This window comes from Hyperolius riggenbachi, chromosome 1 (genome assembly GCF_040937935.1).
Source record: "Hyperolius riggenbachi isolate aHypRig1 chromosome 1, aHypRig1.pri, whole genome shotgun sequence".
NCBI lineage: Eukaryota > Metazoa > Chordata > Amphibia > Anura > Hyperoliidae > Hyperolius > Hyperolius riggenbachi.
Genome location: NC_090646.1, coordinates 626,107,269 through 626,121,123, shown reverse-complemented (window position 1 = coordinate 626,121,123; position 13,855 = coordinate 626,107,269). Strand labels below are relative to the sequence as shown.

General features: G+C 44.8%; 1 protein-coding gene across 4 annotated transcripts in view; it reads right to left on the bottom strand.

Moving 5' to 3' along the window:
- DEPDC1B (DEP domain containing 1B) overlaps positions 1-13,855 on the bottom strand; it is a 189,516-nt gene that overhangs the window by 72,016 nt on the left and 103,645 nt on the right. Inside the window, exon 11 of one of the 4 annotated variants that reach the window (XM_068271827.1) lies at positions 12,218-12,414. The exons of 1 other annotated variant lie outside the window; for it this stretch is intronic. In XM_068271827.1, the coding sequence (XP_068127928.1) occupies positions 12,253-12,414 (162 nt within the window). In that variant the 3' untranslated portion in view covers positions 12,218-12,252. Of the gene's footprint in view, positions 1-10,507; positions 10,739-11,626; positions 12,415-13,855 lie in introns of those variants that run through there. 2 more of the 4 variants (XM_068271828.1, XM_068271826.1) reach the window with 2 other exon arrangements.

Sequence of the window (13,855 nt, the reverse complement as noted above, 5' to 3'; positions counted from 1 at the left end):
GCACAGCGGCAGCAGCGCTGTTTGACTTATAAATACGTCCTGGAGCCGTTAAGAGGCCCTAGCAGGACATTTTTATAAGTCTGCTTGTCACTAAGTGGTTAAGATCTCAGGTACTGTTATGCTGGCGGGGGGGGGGGGGGGGAAGGCATAATTTCTGACCACCCAGCACAACAAGGCTAAGTAGCTGGATAATGGAAGAGGCTCCACACATGGACACAGGGGTAATGAACAAGGGAGCAAGATTGCCCAGAGCAACTGCAGCTCTGGGCCGCCTATCAGGCTAGATGCTATGTGATACAATACACAACAGACGTAGTCGGTAACAGGCTTGGGTCACACACGTTAATTCAGATGTCAGTCGTATTGGAAGGATTAGGCAGATTCGTAGTCGAGAGGCAGGCAAAGGTCGGTACACAATACAATATACAATATTACAAATAATACAATACTGACTGAATAGAGTACATATATATCGTGCTGATGCGCAATATATGAAATGTAGCGCTCAAATAACTCATTAGCTAAAGCACAAGTAATGACAATTAACAAGACAGACAACAGACAGACAGACGGAATGCTCAGCCAATCTAGCCGCTGTTTCAGTGACAGCAACATTCATACTGAGATAAGAGCGTAACTAATGGCAACCGCTGCTATAGTTCGTCCTCAAGAATAAGGCAAGAACAAGGCTAGAAGGAATACTACCAGTCACCAACGTGGTGCTGGTAAAATCTAACTATCAGGATCAGAAGGACTTCACTGACCCCCGCAGGTCAGCAAACGTCCAGCAGACATGACAATACAGAGCAAGGCATTATATATTTTAACAACAACTTTCACAGCATAGACCCAACGACAACTCAGAGAGCTGAATGCTATGTCGGGCAGGGTCTGAAATGGGAGGCAGACTTTTATGCCGGCATCAGCCAATGGATGCAGGTATGCAAATACCCACACAGCTGAATGGTAATCATTTAATACTGAGCTGCATTGATTACCATTTGCTAGCTAAAAAGACTATCATAACAAATACATGCAATACCATGCAACGACATGCATGTAGAAAATCCAGGGATATTTGGCTGCAGTTCAACTGCAGCAAGCAAAGGGAAGAGTTATGACAACATCCTGAACTGCTCTGAACTGCAGAGTGACTGCAAATGACAATGGGACTTATCGCGAATGTGCAACTGAATGCAAGCAGATAAGTCAGAACTGCCCGGTTGCAGTCCCACAGCAACCGACAGAACATGCTACAGGAGAGATCGTGACAGGTACACTTTAAGACTGTATTGTATTTTCCTGGCGGATGATGTTAATCATTTCAATTAATAAAGTTTAGCACACAGCATTGCCAGATGCAGTTTTCTTCGTTCATCATTCAGAATATAAGAAGCACCCACTTTCCCTCTCCAGTTTTGGGGAAGAAAAAGTGCCTCTTATAGTCTGAAAAATATGGAGAGTGGACAGAAATGTGCACATTCAGCAAATGTTCTGCTCAACTCAGTCCACTAGCCTGAAACCATAGTAAATAAATGATGTATTTTCCTGCAATGAAAACATTTCACTAAGGCAGTAAACAAAAAATACAGATTTTATTAAGTGCACATTGTACCATTCTGCTGTTTTACAGGCATAAAAACACAGACCAGTAGCAGACTTGGGAATCAGTTATGGATTATTTAAAGAGGAACTTTAGCTAAAAGGGGGAAACAAATACATCAATATATTGTAAAAGAGAAGCCAAACAATAGAAGAGAGATCAAGAAATAATTGATATTCGCCATGTAATTTGCTCATATTGTTTGATCCACAATCAGCCTGCAGGTCATCATCTTTACTACTGGCAGACATGAAAAAAAAAACAGAAAACACCAACTGTCATCATTAATAACCACGCCCCCTAACATTGCGATAGGCTACAAGGTTGTTTTTTTATAGATATACATATGCACTGAGGGAGATACTGGTTCCTTGGCAGTTGGAAACAGCTGTTAGTTCCCACAATGCAACAAGGCTCACAGACAGGAAACTGACCATGGCCATGACATCACACTGTGGGAGTGGTTTCACCACAATATCAGCCAGACAGATCCACATGATGATCTATCCAAGAAAAGGTAAAGATTTCTCATGGGAAATGGGGCATCACCTACTGATTGGGATGAATTACTAGCCTTGGTTAGAGTAAGGGCCCGTTCACACTGCACGCGTTTTGGAAACGCGTGCAGGTGGCCGATACGCACGACATCAGACATTGCATAGAGTGCAATGTCTGATGTTCACACTGCATGCGTTCCGGACCTGTGCGGTCCGGGAACGCATGCTGCACGCAGATTTTGCGAAAACGCGTGGCTGTCCCATTCACTTTTCAGTGATGGGATCAGCCACACAACGCACACAAACGCGGATGGCCATGCGTTCGTACGCGTTGCGGTCCGCACGTGTTCCGCACGCATGGCCATCCGCATTTGTGATCTGAACGGGCCCTTACTCTTTAAAGGAGTCATCGGGCAAAATAACATACCCCCAATTTACTTACCTGGGGCTTCCTCCAGCCCCTTGCAGCTGACATATCCCACACCACAGCTCCGCTCTCAGGCGCTGGCCCGGGGGTTCCTGCACGGTGCAGAGGCCGACCTCGAGGTCGTCCTTACTGAGCCTGCGTGAAGCGCAGCTGTCAATCAAGCCCACATTGGCCTCCATTCATAAAAGTGAGTGCGGTAGTTCAGAGAAGGACAGGGAATTACCGCTAGCGGTAAATGAGGGTTTTTGCAGTGAATTCGATAAAAAAAAAAAACGAGTGCGAGGCGATTGCTATAGTGTGTGGTGTGGTGCGGAAAGCTGACGGTATAATTTGCTGAGTGCTGTAGTTTGCCACTGACTCCCTAATGACTCCCTAATGACTCCCTAATGACAAGGTGCATGCTGGGTAGAAGTGGGCAGTTTTAGACACGTGACTTATTTATTATAAATTATTATTATATGTTATATATATATATATATATATATATATATATATATATATATATATATATAATCTAACTCTGTGCGATTTCTAAAACCCTGGTATTATAGCCACCCGTCCTCCTCTGTATCCTTAAAAATTCCATAACATTAAGTTCAAAGGGCTCTATTGTCACCTAAAATGCTACTGTGTAGAGCAAACTCGCCAGGTCTTCGTTGGCGATAACAACATGTTATTTATCGCTTCCTTACCCCCCCTTTTTTTTTTATGAATACACTTCATTCAGTTTACCGACACAAACAACGTTTTCATTACCGCACTATTACTGCATGCGGTAAAACACGTGTTAAATTTTATGAATCCACTAACAACAACATACCATGCAGTAATTTACCACTTGGGCGAGAACGCATGCGGTAATGCTTTATGAATGGAGGCCAGTGTCTGCGGTGTACTGCAGATGAAGAACTACTGCGCCTGCGTAGTACGCAACGGACAAAGTGAACTTGATTGACAGCGACACTCGCGCAGGCGCAGTAGAGGAGGTCGGCCTCTGTTTCATGCGGGGACCCTGGGCCAGCGGCCGCGAACTGTGCTGTCAGCGTGGGACATGTCAGCTGCAAAGGGCTGGAGGACGGACGCTGCAAATGCAGCGCAGGAGACTTCGGCGCAGCCGGAGCCACCATAAACTGTAATAGGAATTACGGCTATAGCGGCGCACAGAGTGTAACTTCGGTGCTGTCAGAAGACGGAGCTAAAGTTACATTTAAAACACTATAATTCGGCGTCCAGCAATAGCTGGAAGTTGAATTACATTATTTCCCAGTATCCACGTGGACCTGGAGGGGGAATAGTATTTAACACTGCCGGGAACTTGTGCAGTAGCAGGATAAGCCATATACCGACTGTGTCCTGCGCCCAAGTCTCCCGGCTGCAAATTCTCTCATGCGCGCTGGAGGAAGCTCCCGGGTAAGTATATCATGGGGAGGCTCATTTGCTTGATGCTACCTTTACGCAAGCATTGCAAGCATTAAAGAGACACTGAAGCGAAAAAAAAATTATGATATTATGATTTGTATGTGTAGTACAGCTAAGAAATAAAACATTAAGATCAGATACATCAGTATAATTGTTTCCAGTACAGGAAGAGTTGAGAAACTCCAGTTGTTATCTCTATGCAAACAAGCCATTAAGCTCTCCGACTAAGTTAGTCGTGGAGAGGGCTGTTATCTGACTTTTATTATCTCAACTGTTCCTGGACTATTTACTTTTCCTCTGCTAGAGGAGAGGTCATTACTTCACAGACTGCTCTGAAAGACTCATTTTAAATGCTGAATGTTGTGTAATCTGCACATATTATAGAGTGATGCAATGTTAGAAAAAACACTATATACCTGAAAATAAAAGTATGAGAATATTTTCTTTGCTGCTAATCTTCTAGTAATTATTCATAGTACACAACCAATTCACTATATCATATTTTTTTTTCGCTTCAGTGTCTCTTTAAGCCTGATCCATGGTGTCCTCTGGAATTATAATTTAAAAAAACCCACATATCATATTTTCCATGAGCAGCTGACAGCGGTGAATTCACTGCCTATAAGTTGCTCCTTTTCACCGACTGGGCACTTGCTAGCTCTCCATATTATCAGTGAAGAGGCGCGCCCCAAACCCCCACTGAATGGCATCTGAGCGCACCTGTGCTGAGATGTGATATGTTGCATCTCTCAGCTGCCGGGTAACACCACTGCGTGCCAACCTCTAACACGCGTGGTGTTACAAAAGCTGCATTTAAATGGCTTGGAGTATTTGTAGGGTAATATCAAATAACACACGTTTTCGTGGTTTTTCTAATATCGGGGAAGCCATGTAACCTTGATCTTAATTTTTCTCTATAGTATAGCGATATGTGAACTACATAGCTCCCAACTGTCCCTCTTTTGGAGGGACAGTCCCTCTTTGGGAGCCCTGTCCTTTTGTCCCTCTTTCCTCCTCATTTGTCCCTCTTTCAGGACTTTGTCCCTCTTTCTATGTATATATATATATATATATATACATATATATATATATATCTCATCTACTAAAAATGTGTTTGATTGACTCTTTACTTTGTTCCCAGCCTTTAAATTGATATATTACTAATTTTAAAAACGTTAAAGAGAACCCGAGGTGTGTTTAAAGTATTTATCTGCATACAGAGGCTGGATCTGCCTATACAGCCCAGCCTCTGTTGCTATCCCAAACCCCCCTAAGGTCCCCCTGCACTCTGCAATCCCTCATAAATCACAGCCATGCTGTGAGGCTGTGTTTACATCTGCAGTGTCAGTCTCAGCTGCTCCCCCGCCTCCTGCAGAGCTCAGGTCCCTGCCCCCGTCCCTTCTCTCCAATCAGCAGGGAGGGAAGGGATGCAGGAGGGGACTGGAGTTCTGCAGGAGGTGGGGAGAGCAGCAGACTGACAATATAGAGATAAACACAGCCAGCTCTGACAAGCTGTTTGTCAGCAGCGTAGCTGTGATTTATGAGGGATTGCAGAGTGCAGGGGGACCTTAGGGGGGGTTGGGATAGCAACAGAGGCTGGGCTGTATAGGCAGATCCAGCCTCTGTATGCAGATAACATTCTTCAAACCCACCTCGGGTTCTCTTTAATATGAAGGAAAATGAACCAGGATAGAAAGGACCAGTGTGGTTTGAATTATAAAACATATTTTTCTTATGAAATCTTTGTGATATGCATGATGAGGGGTGTGCTGGGGGCGTGACCGGGGCATGGCTTAAGTGTCCCTCTTTCTTACCTCAAAAAGCTGGGAGGCATGGAATTACATTTTCCATGCCTGGGTTAGACACAGAACATTTATATCACACTTTTCTCCTGACCGAATCAACGCGCCAGAGCTGCAGCCACTACAGTGTGCTCTATAGGTCCAAGCAGTATTAGGCCCAAGATCTCCTTACTGAATAGGTGCTGGCTTACTGAACAGGAAGTACCAAGATTCACACTCTAATCTCCTGTGCCAGAGGCAGAGCCTTTAACCCAGGGGTCCCCAAACGTTTTCGGTTAAGGGCCCGGTCAATATGCTTCAGACTGCTGGGGGGCCGGAACACACATAAAATGATGTGGAAAAACATTGCATTGAATCTAGGTATTGATTCCCCCCAATCATGCCTGGAGAACTCCCAGCAGCAGCCATTCAGTCATGCGGTGCTTGAACAATGTCTTTGTGCACCAGACAGTGAAGCATACCCAGGTGACAATCTGCCATCCAGTTGGAAAGCAGTGTCACCTGATGCAGGTACAGTATGTGGATGGATGGTGGCAGCGCTGCTATTCTATATGTGGGCCACCGATTTTTAAAGGTGCAGTGGGCCGCATCTATAAGTTATACATTGTGTTTGGGGCCAGTAAAAAGGCCTTGGGGGGCCGCATTCGGTCGGCGGGCCTTAGTTTGAGGACCAATGCTTTAACCAGCACTCTATCCAGCCAATAACCGTTTCTTCCTTTTAAACGTTACACCTAACATCCCTGCAAAACCCACACTACAGATGGCAATTTGATACATCATTCTTGCAGAAGAAAAGCTGAACCTGTAGGAGTTATCTGTATGGAATACATTAGGAATTATTACATTGAATCAGCAGCATGTTCACAATACAAAAATGTCAAAATATACATAAATATTTAAAACACACATTAACAGATGTAGATTACTGGCTTTACAATGCCTGACTGAAGAGTGGGCGATATTGTAATTGGTTTGCAAAAAGTAAAAACATTTCTGACTAGAAGGACAAGCTGCGTGGTATAGAATTGATAGTTTAACCACTTAAAGAGGAAATTCAGCCTAAACAAACATACTGTCATTAAGTTACATTAGTTATGTTAATGAAAACAGATAGTAGTAGCAGTAGGGTATTGTACCGTGTTAGCCATCAGTAAAAGCAAGAAGTTATAAATCAGGATGATACCATTTATTGGCTAACTATTTATACATTTTTAGTTAGTAAATAAATGGTATCATCCTGATTTATAACTTCTTGCTTAAAATAGATAGGTAATATAATCTCTTACCCACCCTGTTTTAAAAGAACAGGCAAATGTTTATGATTTCATGAGGGCAGCCATCTTTTTGGTTGAAAGGAGGTGACAGGGAGCATGAGACACAGTTCCAACTGTCCTGTGTGCTGATCACTCCTCCCAGTTGCTAGGCAACATAGGAAATCCCATCATGCTTTGCACAGCATCAGGGGAAAAAAGTCCGGGCGGTTTTCTTTGATGGGTGGAGCTTAGCTAAAAATGCAGCTAAAAATGATGCTTTGGTAAGAAAAACAAAGTTCTAAAGCTGTGAAACTGTTAAAGAAACACCAAGCATTTTCAGTACTGCTGAGTAGATTTTTAGTCCGGAGGTTCACTTTGACGGCAGTAGATTTTACTCACTGTGGTCCTGAGCTGGTTAAAGCACCACTGAAAAAAAGGGGATCTGTTTTTAGATTTGTGCATCTCCTTATGCACAGCATTAAAGGGGCACTATTGCAAAAAGCTATAAAATTAAATGCATTTTCAGGTGAAACTCGAAAAATTAGATGATCTTGAAAAAGTTACTTTATGTCAGTAATGCTGAACCAGACTGAGAGACCATCTAACCCTTTAGCAACCAATTTATTTAGAGGCTTGCAAGTGCTTTAGGCCAATTTATTTAGCACATTTTTTATTTCTTTTTTTGTTTCCTTGCTACTAATTAGTACTGCCACAATGTGTATTTATGGCCACTTGTCACTAGGGGGCAGTGTGGGAAAATGACAGAGGACTTCTTCTATCAGTTTCTGGATGTTCTGCTACTAGAGAGAGATCAAAGCATTCTAAGAATTTACAGCATGACGAGTTCTGCCAGCTGAGGTCAAAAGCAGTGCACTTTTTCCAAATGAGGTAGTTCCTTTGAAGCTGCTAATGGGTTAAAATTAATTAATTAGCTGATTAGAGTCTGACACTTTGAGCTTAGAATATTGAACATTTTCACAATATTCAAATTTGCTGAGGGTTTTCATAAGCTGTACGCCATAATCATCAAATGATAAAAAAATAAAGCTTGAAGGGGTTCGGTGGAGGCTAATAAAAACAATAAAACTGACACTTACCTGGGGCTTCTATCGGCCCCCTGCAGCTGTAATGTCCCGCGCCGTCCTCCTACGATTCTTCGTTACCCGTCGCCGGTCCGGTCTAATTATTCATCTAACTAGATGACCACTGCTCGCTCCTGCATGCGTCATCAGGAGCTTACTGCGCAGGCGCAGTACACAGTTTTATTGTACTGCGCCTGCGCAGTAAGCTCCCGATGCATGTGCGCGGCCACAGCCACGGAGCTGCAGTTTAGTTAGAAGCATAATTAGACAGGGACTGGCGGCGTGGTACGGAGCATCGGAGGAGGACGGCGCGGAACATGACAGCTGCAGGGGGCTGATAAAAGCCATAGGTAAGTGTCAGTTTTATTGTTTTTAATAGCCTCCGCAGAACCCCTTTAAAATATCTTGCATTGCATGTAATGAGTCTATTTCATATATTAGTTTTACCAATTTCTGACGTAAATGAACTTTTGCAAGATATTCTAATTTTTCGAGTTTCACCTTTAGGCTCCCCAGAGCCTATTACCCGGGCGGAGCGCCCGGCTGGTCTCAGCTTCCCGCCCGCCTGTGGTTACAGCGTGCATCAGATTTTCTTCCTCCACATTCAATGCAGTGTGCAGCGGCTGTGTGTTATTGGAGCCAGCCGCTGTCACTTACACTATCTCCGCCCTCCCCTCAGCTCCTGCATAGCCGTGATGCAGAGGGGCGGGGAGAGCCTGGTGGTAACTGAAGTTACACACAGGCACCGCGGGAACTTCAAAGGAGCTGGAGCTAGTGAATCCCATCCCGATCTGCATGACTATTATGCAGAGGACGGGCTCTCTTCCTTCCTACAGCAAGTCTTCACATTACAGCAAACGTCCCAGCATGTGCTCCAGCCTCACCTCCAACCTCGCAGGTCAGATGTCAGAGCACAGGGAAGAGTGTGGATCAGCGCTCGCTCATGCCGGGGAGACAGCATTGCAGGGCAGATGGTTATCTGTTTATCCCTGGTAAGATGGTGACTGATAGCTATTAGCTGCCTCTGCGTGCTGTGCCTGGTGTAGCGTCACCTCTATGCCCCCCTTTCAGATGCACTTTGCTGGGAGGAGAGGAGACAGACATTTTTACAGCTCCTATTGCTGTCCTTCCCCCAACTGCTCTGCCTGGAGATGTTACATTGATGTAAACCTGTCTGCAGACCTGCAGTGTGCTGTGCAAGTTACAGGAGCTGTGAGAGTGCTGCATTCTTGTATTACATTCATATTTAGATGGTACTGCTTGCAATCCTCTCCTCTCTGACCCACACAGTGTTGTTGTTTTTATTGCCCCCCCCCCCCCCCTCCTTCCTTTTCCACACTGATATACATATGTTTTCTTCTACCTTTAGTCTGTCTCTCCCTCTCACACATTTCCTTTTGTCTCTCACACATTCCTCCTTGTTTTTTCTTTCCCAGTCCTTTTTTCCCCCTCTGTAGTACACGCTGTTTAGCACATAGACAAGCAACAAGCATGTGTACATCATGCTTGTGTGCATGTGAGATCATCCAGTGTAACTCCTCATCAGTAGTTCCCAGTGTGTTTCCTCCTTACCCACTTCCTCATTCAAAAGCACCCAGCATGATCCACCTACACTCCTTCCTACCAAGTAGCACCCAACACGATCCACCCTGCCCCTCCCTACCTAGTAGTGGCACTCAGCATCACCCTCCAACTCCACCCAACGTGACCTTACTTCCCCACCCGGCTACTTTTTCATGCCACCCGGCTGGTTAGAAATTCTGGGGAGAACACTGAAGATGCACATTTGTTCCAGTGTAAAATGTACTGTAAATTCATTTTTATGTAGCTATCATTTTCAGTGTTTTTAAAGGGGTTCTGTGGAGGGGTTCAAAGAACAAAAAACTGACACTTACCTGGGGCTTCTATCGGCCCCCTGCAGCTGTAACGTCTCGTGCCGTCCTCTTACGTTCCTCGGTTCCCCACCGCCGGTCCCGGTCTAATATTCGTCTAACTAGACAAATAGTGCTCGCTCCCATGTGCGTCATCAGGAGCTTACTACTCGGGAGCTTACTTACTATAAATGAGCCATACATCTATTTTATCCTATGTTGCGGTCACTTACCGTAGGTAGGAATCAGACAGAACAGACAGGTTTTGGGCTAGTCCATCTGCTTATAGCCTTTATTCTTTATAAAGGCACTACCCAAAAAGGATTTATACAAAGATACTAGTCAGCCTCCCTGCACACACTCTTGGCAGTAGGATGTAGCAACTGCCACTCACTAAATGCTTTTGAAAATAAACCCTAAGACCCCCCCCCCCCTTCATGAGAAGATGGGCTAGTCCAAAACTTGTCAGTTCTGTCAGATTTCTACTACCTACTGTAAGTGACAGCAACAGAGGCAAAAAGTAGTTTACGGCTCATTTTACTCTGGAAGAAACATACTTCTTATTTGTATGTGTTTACACGTGTTTTAAAGAAAACCTGAACTGAAAATTAAGAGTCAAAATAAACATACACAAGTCATACTTGCCTCTTGCGTAGTCTACTCCTCAGTGTCTTTCTCCTCTCCTGCGTCCTGTTTGTCCACTGTGATAAATGGAATTCTCCGTCCTCCATTTTGAAAATGGCCATTACCCCATAACAGCTTCCTGGTCAGCACACTGTTAAAACTGTAACATCGACCACTTGAGCCATAGGGAAACATGGATGTTACCTGGCACATCAGTTGTCCTCTCAGCTATAACTGACATCAACTGATATATAACTGACAGCAACTGATATATAACTGACAGCAACTGATATATTTAAATTCAGAACTTGTCAGAACTAGAAGGGATCTTTATCATAAGAAAATGGTGAGCTTCTGAGAGGAACTGACGGTGAGGTTAGTATGGAATATTCATTTGACGTTCCCTCATGTGTTTATTTTAGATAATTTTACTCGGTTCAGGTTCCCTTTAAATGTTAGGATTTTCACGACAGTGGTCCTTTAAAGAGACTCTGAAGCCTAATAAAATCCTTGTTTTTACCTTCTAGTTATGTTCAGTAATACCAGGAGTCCTGAAACGCTGCATTCCCGTGGCTGAACAAGGGCTTTTATACCCCCTAAATCCCGGGGCAAAAATCTACAACTTTCCAGATCGTGGATTTTGCTTCCCTGGGAGACAGAGCTGAACACCGCTACTGGAGTCAATCTGTGCGCGGATCTCTGGCTCTCCCCGCCCCTCTCTGTGAAAGAAGATTGGGAGGGGCGGGGAGAGGCAGCAATCAGTGCAGATTGACTTCAGTAGAGACAGAGCTACAGCATTGAGCTCTGCCTCTTACAGGAAGCGCTCCCGATTTCTGCTCCGGGGATTTTGGGGATATAAAGACCTCGATTAGCCACGGGAGTGCGGCGTTTCAGGACTCCTGATATTGCTGAACATAACTAGAAGGTAAAAACAAGGATTTTATTAGGCTTCAGTCTCTCTTTAAGTAGATTAGACAACCTACTATAAGATAATAAATGGGCCGCTTCAAAACAGAAAAGTTTAAAATGATAAATGAAATTTTTGTAAGCAAACATATAGTATTTTCATTCAGACACTGGTTCAGCGACACAACATTACATATAAAAACAACGCACATTTTTGTTAAAAATGGATATGTAGATCGCTCGCTACAAGGATTCTCCGAAAGAGACAATACAGTGTATTGAAGACATTCAAGTATATACAAAGCTAGGAGAAGCGTTTCAGGACGTAGGAAACGTTGAAATGGTCCTTCCAGTGTGTTTCAAGTAGTCTCCATAAATTCAGTAGCCAAAATCCACAGGCTAATCATTATTAAAAAACATGAAATGTTCCGTGTGCTTAAAAACCTCCAAGTTCAGGTTAAAAATTGACCTACTTAGTGGTGATATTCACAGAAATACTGATAACAAATGTTAATGAATATCTCGTGTCTTAAAGCAGCGAAAGTAGTTCTGCGTCTTAAAGCAGCGACAGTAGCTCTGCATCTTAAAGCAGCAACAGTAGTTCTGCAGCGTCAGTGGTTCTGCCTCTTAACACAGCGTCAGCAGTTCTACAGCGTCAGTAGTTCTGCAGCGTCAGTAGTTCTGCCTCTTAACTGCCTGCAGTCAGTAGTTCTGCAGGAAATTGTAAACTAACCGCAGTGATTGTGACGTGGGCCTGAGAATGTCTGGTTACATGCGGAAGCTCCGGGTCCTCTGAAAGGACTGGAATGGCCTCTTCAGGGTGAAGAACGAGAGCTGAGATTTTAGGGTTTGTTTTTCTGGGAATACCGCAGCTTCACTCTCTGGGGTGGGGAGCCGCTCCCTGTAGATTTGGGGGTGACATCTCTGAAACTGAAGAGAAACATTTCACTATGCAAGACGTTAACCTAGGCAAGTGTTATACAGACTAACAAACTTGTGCTTGAAGGACGCAGCAGAGCTTGCGGTGGAAATGTCCCAGACTCTGTTAGTGAGAAGATGTTTTTTTTATTGCTGGTGGTAGTTGGGATAACCCTAAAAACACAGGTGGAAACATTACTAGGCTTCGACTTCCCTAACCTTGGGATGGTGGAAGCTGGTAGTTAAGCTCTACTTACCTAGGGCTTTTGCCATCTCCCCCGTAATATCGGAGTTCCCTCTGTGTCCTCCTGGTTTTCTCCTGTATGCCGCTGTCAGCCCCGGCAAAGTCCACAAAGCTTAACTTTTCCCACTCAAACTGTACCAGAGACAATCGTTCCCACAATGTCTTCCTCTGTAGAAGCCCCGTAAGTTTGGACAGTCGCCACATGCGCAGTGCGTTTGCGCCCCCCTTCCCGTGGCTGGGAGCTGACTCGCCAAGCTTACAGGGCTTCTACAGGGACCAGGAGAAGGTTGAGGAAGACATAGGAGGGATCGTTGCAAAGGAGGCTGGAGGAAGCCCCAGGTATGTATAAAACTGTTATAAGCGTTTGTCTCTGGTTTCCTTTAAGGCAGAGTTCCCCAAACCTGTCCTCAAAGCCCACCAACAGTGCATGTTTTGTGGAAATCCACAGAGGTAGTTAACCACCTCCTGGGCGATACAATAATATCGCCAGGGGGCGGCGCAGCACTTCTTTTTTTAAATCATGTAGCTAGCCTAGCGCTAGCTACATGATAGCCGCTATGCAGCGGCATCCCCCCACCCCCTCCGATTGACTCCGACGATCAAAGCAAACAGGAACGGGATTTCCTGTTTGGCTCCCCCCGTCGCCATGGCGACGATCGGGATGACGTCATAGAGAGTCCCGATCCACCCCTTAGCGCTGCCTAGCACTGATTGGCCCGGCTGCGCACAGGGTCTGGGGGGGGGGGGGCGCGCAGCACGGCGGGTAGCGGCAAATCAGCACGGAGCGGCGGCGATCGGTATATACACGCAGCTAGCAAAGTGCTAGCTGCGTGCAACAAAAAAAATTATGCAAATCGGCCCACCAGGGCCTGAGAAATCCTCTGCGGCGGCATACCCCGAGCTCAGCTCGGGATTATCGCCCAGAGGGTTAATGAGCTCTGCTGAGACACTAATTACCTTACCTGTGCATGTTTGTGGTTTTCTGCAAAACATGTACTGTTGGTGGGCCACGAGGACAGGGTTATTATTATTATTTATTGTATTTATAAAGCGCCAACATATTACGCAGCGCTGGACATTAATTTAGGTTATAGACAATATTTAGGGGTGACATACAGCAATATGACAATACAGGAATACAAGAAAACCAGATCACACAGCACAGTATGAGTACAAGGTAGTGCTTAGTCAGTCACTGGAGGGGAGCAT